Genomic DNA, 7,929 nt, shown 5'->3' on the forward strand with positions numbered 1-7,929 from the left:
ATTTAAAAACAATAATAATAATTTTTTTTTTAAAAAAAAAGAATTACATTCGACATAAAAAGATTTTAGTCCATGAAAAATATAAACAATCTATTGAAAAACAAAAGCTTTGCTATTGACTCAATTCAGTCATGCCGTGACAAGAAAGAGTCCTCCTCCATTGGCAGCCTCAAATCAATTTCCATTTGACATTTCTCACTTATTTATTTATCTATTTATATATTTTTCTTTCAGTGTTGGTGGCATTATCAGTTCGTGCTTAACAACCAACGTCTGGATCCACCTACCGCAACCAAAGCATAATAAATAAATAAAAACTAATTTTGTAATTGCCATTTTATTATTATTTATTACAACTAAAATCAATCGTAGCAGTGCGAGCTAACAACCAAGAGCCACGTGCGTAGCTCACCCGGGGGTAGCTCTCCTTTCCAATCTTCTCTATATAAACCACCCTACCCGCTCCTCCGATTTTCCAGCATTCCCATTTCCGATTCCCGATACGACAATCCCACCACTTCTTGCTAACTCGCCCGAGTCAGCGAGTCCCTCCCTCAGCCTTCTCCGCAGGCAGGTAGGATTTCCTTTCCCATTTCCCATTTCCCGTTTCCAAATTCCCACCTTGGTTTCCAGTTCTCACTCTTCGGTTTTTTTTTTTTTTTTTTTAACGGTTGACCGAGCTCTGCCTTTTTAACGACACGGGTCCTGATCTTAGATCCGGGATTCGATGTCCTGTCTCTATTTGAATTTGAGTTCCGTTGCTTGTCGAATTCTGATGCGGGTTTGTCGATGTCTTCGAGGTGGAGCGAAATGCTCTGTTTTGTTAGGTAGTGAACTAATTTGGAGGTATCGAATGTAGTTGGGCTCGTATGAAAAGCGTGAGAGATCTGCTACTCTTTTTTTATTCGTGGCAAATAGTGTTCGTGTTCGATTTTGGAATTTAAGGTTGTCGGATTCTATATAACACACATTTTGCGGGTTTGAAATCAAAATTGAGATCTGGGTAGGGCATAGTTTCAGGTTAGGTGCACCTTCCTTACTTGAAAAATACAGCATATCAAGTTTGGTAGAAATGCGTGTTTTTTAGTTTAATGTTTGGTGCAACTAATTCTTGATTGTATACTGCGGTGAATTCGTTTGATCCAGTAAGAGATGTGTATCTATATATGTATATATAGTGTTTGACGCAGCTAATTCTTCGTTGTTGTGCATGTGGATCTGCCTTACAAAGTACGATACTATTGTAATTTAATAACAAAACTTGTTGGAATCTGTTTGGCTTTATTCGAGAATAATAGTAATGGGTTAGAGTAAGAGAGTGTCTCATGCACCCAATTGAGAATTAGACTGATCTAGACAAGTCTGATCTTAGGTGGTTTTGTTGTGATCTGGATAAAGTGAAAAGTTGTAGATTTCCTTGTATATCTGGTAGACCTTCCTGAAATAATATCATGTTCTTATGTGTGTAACAGGTTCCTTTGACTCTACACCATGGCCACAGGGCAACTATTTTCCCGCACGACACAAGCTTTGTTTTACAACTACAAGCAACTCCCGATTCAGCGGATGCTTGATTTTGACTTCCTTTGCGGTGGGTATTGAATCCCTCCTGTTTTACTTATTTCAAGAGGGATATAATGATATAAAGACTGAATTTTTCACTAGTGTGGATTAGATTTCGTCTATGTTAAGTTGGCTTTTTGGTGTTAATGGGATGTTCATGATTGTATCTGTAGGGAGGGAAACACCATCAGTTGCTGGAATCATTAACCCTGGTGGCGATGGATTTCAGAAACTGTTTTTCGGTCAGGAGGAAATTGCCATCCCTGTGCATTCAACGTATGACATGTTTCTCGCTTTTTGTTTATATGTTATACTCTTCTTTTCATTATTTAAATTTGGACTTAGGATAGGTAACCTTTAAATGACTTCGATCCAACTGGTTTGACTATCACCATATGTAGTATTATATTTCTAGCGATATAATTACCCTGAAATAAATTGCTTTGACTATCACACACAATGGCTTATGTTTTGTTTCTTTTGTTTGGTTGTTTGTTTATTTTTAATTGTTCTCCAATATAATAATTTGCTTACCCATATCATGTTACTTGCATAAACTGGTTGATGTAAAGAATTACTTGATCTTGATGGTTTCTGCATAGACAAATTATAACTGGTTATAAATAATTGAATACTGTTTTACTTGCACATAGGGTTGCTTGCGGTAATTGTGGCCTCTTAAGAGAATCAATGACTGCATCAAAGATGTCATTCTTTAGTCTTGAATTTGATGTTCAATTGCAGTATGCCCACAAAACAATTAGTATAATCAAAACACATGATCTGTGGTTTATATCTGTTACATCTCCATGACATGTTAGAGAATACAAAGAAGCTTACTTGTGGGTTCTGAACGATAAACTTCAACTTTTGAGTAAAATTTTCTTACTTTCATGTCAATTTCTTTTGCAGTATTGAGGCGGCTTGTGCTGCACATCCTACTGCTGATGTCTTTATCAACTTTGCATCGTTCAGAAGGTTCGCACTCATTAAATTAACAATGTTGTGGAGTGCAGGAATTCTTTAGTTGTACTTTATAATTAATTATATACTGATGAATATGCAGTGCTGCTGCTTCATCCATGTCCGCATTGAAGCAACCAACCATTCGAGTTGCGGCTATCATTGCTGAAGGTGTTCCAGAGTCGGACGCTAAGCAATTGATAGCATTTGCACGTGCAAACAATAAGGTGAGATGAATGCTGCATTTTCATATAAATTGAACTAACCAGGTAAAGAGATTAAACAAGTGATACTAATTTATTGCTGATGTTGCAGGTTGTTATAGGCCCAGCTACTGTTGGAGGCATTCAAGCTGGAGCTTTTAAGATAGGTGACACTGCTGGAACTATTGATAATATAATTCACTGCAAGCTCTACAGGCCTGGATCTGTTGGTTTTGTCTCCAAATCTGTATGTAGTCGCTCCAGCACTTTCTGTCTCTTCATTGCATGTATACATCTCACATTGTGGACCATTCTTTGCCCTATAGTCTTGCGAAACTTACCAGTAATAAGTACATTTTTCAGACTGCTCAATGGTTTTCTTCCAAGAAATTTAGAAATATCATCATAGTTTTCTTCTGTGTTAAACCAGTTGCATGATATGTTTAATGATTCTCAAGTTTGTTCTTCACCTTCAGAATTCTGTATCTGATGTGAGATTTGAGTTTTTCTGTATTTGTCTTGTATCCTTAAACTTACAATTTAACCATGGAAACTCATTTCTACTGCATATCCTCTTGATACAGATGTAAGTAATGATGCAAAAAATAGTCTAGTGCAATGTTTCTGTTATAGGAAATATAGGAGTGAGCAGTATTTATACGGCACTCGAAAAGTGCAACCTGTTCCAATCCTTCAAGCAAAGTCTGCTACTTTATTTGGCAGATGGACTTGTATAATCTGTTAGTTCTTGAGTGGAAAATTTATTTTATCTTAAAATTCAAGAATGCGATTTAACATCTTTTGGGAGGAGTTGCCAAATTGTGGGTCTCATACTCATCAATATGACTGGAACTTCCTCCAGACTTGCTTAATTTGTTTTCATGCATTGAACATATTGTCTTTGGCAAGAATATCACATGTATGCTGATGGTTAGAAATTTCTTACAATTGCAGGGTGGGATGTCTAATGAATTATACAATAGTATTGCCCGTGTTACTGATGGAATTTATGAAGGTAACCCATAAATATGCTGGCTGTATTGTTTAGTTTTAACCTCATGATGGCCTTGATCTATGTGGATTTTGGCTGTAATTTAAACTTTGATGTGTTTTTGGAACTGCTTTAGGCATTGCAATTGGAGGAGATGTGTTCCCAGGCTCCACTCTTTCTGATCATGTTTTGCGGTTTAACAACATCCCACAGGTATTATCACTTTGATTTACTCCTTTTAGGTGCCTGCCAAACATTTGTCTCCTGTATGTGTAGTTTTCCTCTTTGACAAGTAATAAATCATCTAATCCTGCACCAGCATGCTATTTACATTCTGCTTGATCAAGTCCCTTCTCTTTCAGGGTCAGAAATTGATGTTCTTAATATCATACCTAAGCAACTTTCGGTGGTGAAAAGTTGCAGACTCTGTACTTTGACTGGCATGAAAGCTGACAAATTTTATAACATTGTCACCAAGTTTTCTTGTGTCGGACACTTTGCATTTATTGTTATCCTTCAATCTGAGGTTTTTAATCTACCTCAGGTTAAAATGATGGTTGTTCTCGGGGAACTTGGTGGACGAGATGAGTATTCCCTGGTTGAAGCCCTGAAGCAGGGGAAAGTAAATAAACCAGTGGTTGCTTGGGTTAGTGGAACTTGTGCACGACTCTTCAAGTCTGAAGTACAATTTGGTCATGCTGTAAGAAACTACCCAATTTGTCTTTTACTGATATCTTTTTAATGCTGTAGTCTGTAAGGACATAATGATTATGTTCCTCGATATTGTCTAAATCAGGGGGCTAAAAGTGGTGGTGAGATGGAGTCTGCTCAAGCAAAAAATGAAGCACTAAGAGAAGCTGGAGCTATTGTTCCCACATCATATGAGGCTTTAGAAGCTGCAATTAAGGAAACGTTTGAGAAACTGGTTAGTTTCTGTGTATTATGAACTTTTATCAGTCTATAAGTAACCCCCCACCCAAAACAAGGTGTCTTGATATAAGTTCCTTTCGATCTGCAACTAGTTATATTTATGTGCTTCTTATTTATATTTTCTGATAGGTTGAAGAGGGGAAGACTACACCAGTAAAGGAAATTGTGCCTCCTCAAATCCCTGAGGATCTTAACACTGCCATCAAGAGTGGGAAAGTTCGCGCCCCAACTCATATTATTTCCACCATCTCTGATGACAGGGGTACCTTTTGAACAAATAATAATTTGGTATTCATGTTTTTATGGCTTAGATATCATTGGCCCTAAATTTTTCTTTCAATCAATTTGTAGGTGAAGAGCCCTGCTATGCTGGTGTGCCAATGTCTTCTATTGTTGAATCGGGTTATGGTGTTGGTGATGTTATCTCTCTTTTGTGGTTCAAACGCAGCCTTCCTCGTTACTGCACACATTTTATTGAGGTAGGTTCATAGAGTTTTTTTTTTTTAATTATATATTTGTAATCGTATTTGCTTAAACTGCACACTTGATTTGGCTGATTGTCCTGTTTGTTTTCCATTTAGATAAACACTTAATTATGCCAGCAAACTTTTGTTTTCTTGTCATTTCACCAATACGTTTGACATTGGTCAGATATGTATCATGTTATGTGCCGACCATGGTCCTTGTGTCTCTGGTGCTCACAACACTATAGTGACAGCAAGAGCTGGAAAAGACCTTGTTTCCAGCCTGGTCTCAGGTAAATAGTTGCCATTTGATGGTTCTCTCACTGAAGTTACTACTAAAAATTACTGACAGGACTGGATCCTGTGAGCTGGTTTTGTAATGGAATAATGGCTGATGAACTTGTTAAACAGGTTTGCTTACAATTGGTCCCCGATTTGGTGGTGCCATCGATGATGCTGCTCGATACTTCAAGGATGCTTATGACAGGGTTAGAATTGATGGGGATTACCAGGAACCCTTTATTAGTTGATTTTAAACTATAAAGGTCTGAAAATTCTAACTTGCTATCCTTTTGCTGTGTTTGTCAGGGTTTGACACCTTATGAGTTCGTTGAAGGCATGAAAAAGAAGGGCATTCGCGTACCAGGAATTGGGCACAGGTATAGGGGTTTTCAACTCAGCATCTCTTTCAAGTTATGAAAAAACTAGAAACCATGAAGTTAACAAATTTTCATGCTTGTACTGACTATATCACAGATCTGGGTTTTGAAACTCTTTTTCTTTTTTTTTAATGGGCATTTTGAAACACTTCTTTATTTGGTGTGGAAAAGGATTAAGAGAGGTGACAACAAAGATAAGAGAGTAGAGCTGCTACAACGGTTTGCACGCACGCATTTCCCTTCTGTGAAGTACATGGAATATGCTGTGCAAGTTGAAACATACACGCTCTCCAAGGCAAATAACTTGGTGATGAATGTAGATGGTGCCATTGGGTCCCTTTTCTTGGATCTACTTGCTGGCAGTGGAATGTTCACCAAGCAAGAGATTGACGAGATTGTTGAGATTGGCTATCTGAATGGGCTGTTCGTGCTGGCTCGCTCCATCGGTCTGATTGGGTGAGTTGGATTACACAAAAAACATTTCTTATCTAGAACAAAAAACATTTCTTATCTAGACCATTGGGTTATGTTTTCTGTTGCTTATTAAGGTACAATCAAATTCTTGACATTGAGACATTTATCTCCTTGTTTATCCTCAAGTGTGACATGGTAGAGCTCTATGGTCCCATAACAGATTAGATGGTCCTATGTTCACCGAACATAGACATGACCTTTTTTGTCCCAAAAGCATATACGTCCGTAGCTTTAGGTACCTAGCTTCCATTATATACCTTGGTGTAGTCAGGCAAAAATAAGTGGAGAAAAGAAAGAAAAAGAAAAAAAAAAAAAAAAAAAGCACTGTGAAACAAGCTTACAGTGATGGTTCAGATAACTTTATCATGTCTCATACTTCTTTCTTACTGATTTTGGCCATTGTTCAAAAACAAGCTTACAGTGATGGTTCAGATAACTTTAACATGTCTCATACTTCTTTCTTACTGATTTTGGCCATTGTTCAAAAACAAGCTTACAGTGATGGTTCAGATAACTTTTAACATGTCTCATACTTCTTTCTTACTGATTTTGGCCATTGTTCAAAAACAGGCACACCTTTGACCAAAAGAGATTGAAGCAGCCGCTATACCGCCACCCATGGGAGGATGTCCTCTACACCAAGTGATGGCACTTTGCGTTTGCGTTGACCTGCGCGCTCAACTAGGCGTTTTTCTCTTCCAAGTTTCTGCAATCTGCTGAAATGGTTGTCCGAATATTAGACTAGTGTTTGTACTGCTAATGCCAAGCTAATGAGTATCTTCATTTGTAAGTTGTATCAAAAAATTCATAAGAGTGAACCCCTCAAATCATTTGTTAAACAAAGCTACGTTTCCTCTAGGAAATCCTGCCTTTGGTCCTGTTCTCAGAAAGAGATAATGAGATGTACCTGAAATCGTGCAGAGTGCTTGTCATTCTGGTCTCTTCATTTTCGCTTATACTACTAGTAATTCTAAAATAAGTAGGGAAAATTTCATAAAATTCCCTTTGAACTTTCACGCTTTTTTAAATTACTTTCAGGAATTTTTTATATTATTAATTGAAATGGTGGATCTTATCCCTTCCCATGTCCCACACATAATATATCTGAAAGAGAAGAAGGTTGAATGAAGCCATAGGCCCATAGCCATTAGCCATGTGTGCAAAATGGCATCTACTTTGAAAACTCATCAACAGAAAAGTGATACATAAATAATTAAATAAAGTTGAATGCCGAGCCGAATCCAAATTGTGGTAACCAAGCGGACATCTGGCAACCAATGGCAATCTCTGGTCTTAAACCAACCGAGATAGGATATTCTAATTCTGCTTCCGTGTGAAAATTGAAATACCTTTGGCTTCTTCTGTTACGTGGCGAAGGGAGACTTGTTCATGCATTTTTGGGTGTTTTTGTTTTTATTTAAATAATATTTTAATGTGACATCAAGATAAAAAAATAATAATAAATAAATAAATTTAAAGTATTTTATGTTTTAGTTTTTTCTATTCACCAACCTTTTCAACTTACTAATAAATCTCAAGGAAATGTTAGGTTGTTTTTTTATTTTAATTTTTATTTTAAGGTGGATATTAGTTTTTTAAATTTGAGTGAGAGAAATAATATTCACTTTTTTTTAAAAAAAATAATAATAATATTTACTTAAGCTGATGAGAACACGTAGCAT

At 36.9% G+C, this 7,929-nt stretch overlaps 1 protein-coding gene across 2 annotated transcripts; it reads left to right on the forward strand.

Moving 5' to 3' along the window:
- The first annotated feature begins 400 nt into the window (after positions 1 to 400).
- LOC132181512 (ATP-citrate synthase beta chain protein 2) lies at positions 401 to 7,179 on the forward strand. 2 transcript variants are annotated; one of them, XM_059594775.1, is made up of 17 exons: positions 401 to 570; positions 1,473 to 1,591; positions 1,737 to 1,839; positions 2,476 to 2,541; positions 2,630 to 2,753; positions 2,842 to 2,976; positions 3,684 to 3,744; positions 3,857 to 3,933; positions 4,265 to 4,420; positions 4,517 to 4,645; positions 4,780 to 4,912; positions 5,002 to 5,129; positions 5,302 to 5,407; positions 5,526 to 5,602; positions 5,703 to 5,773; positions 5,945 to 6,229; positions 6,818 to 7,179. In XM_059594775.1, exons 2-17 carry the CDS (start codon positions 1,492 to 1,494, stop codon positions 6,891 to 6,893), a joined length of 1,827 nt encoding a protein of 608 aa, XP_059450758.1. In that variant the 5' UTR covers positions 401 to 570; positions 1,473 to 1,491; the 3' UTR covers positions 6,894 to 7,179. The 2 variants fall into 2 exon arrangements, with proteins under 2 accessions (XP_059450758.1, XP_059450750.1); XM_059594767.1 differs by having other exon boundaries at positions 402 to 574.
- The last annotated feature ends 750 nt before the right edge of the window (positions 7,180 to 7,929 follow it).

The sequence above is a fragment of the Corylus avellana genome, chromosome ca1 (genome assembly GCF_901000735.1).
Source record: "Corylus avellana chromosome ca1, CavTom2PMs-1.0".
Classification (NCBI taxonomy): domain Eukaryota; kingdom Viridiplantae; phylum Streptophyta; class Magnoliopsida; order Fagales; family Betulaceae; genus Corylus; species Corylus avellana.

Excerpts from the sequence above, each read along its gene's own strand:
- LOC132181512 (XM_059594775.1), top strand. The coding sequence starts at position 1,492 with ATGGCCACAGGGCAACTATTTTCCCGCACGACACAAGCTTTGTTTTAC. Across the intron at positions 3,745-3,856 it reads TACTGATGGAATTTATGAAG|GCATTGCAATTGGAGGAGAT; the intron begins GTAACCCATAAA and ends GAACTGCTTTAG. Across the intron at positions 4,421-4,516 it reads AAGTACAATTTGGTCATGCT|GGGGCTAAAAGTGGTGGTGA; the intron begins GTAAGAAACTAC and ends TGTCTAAATCAG.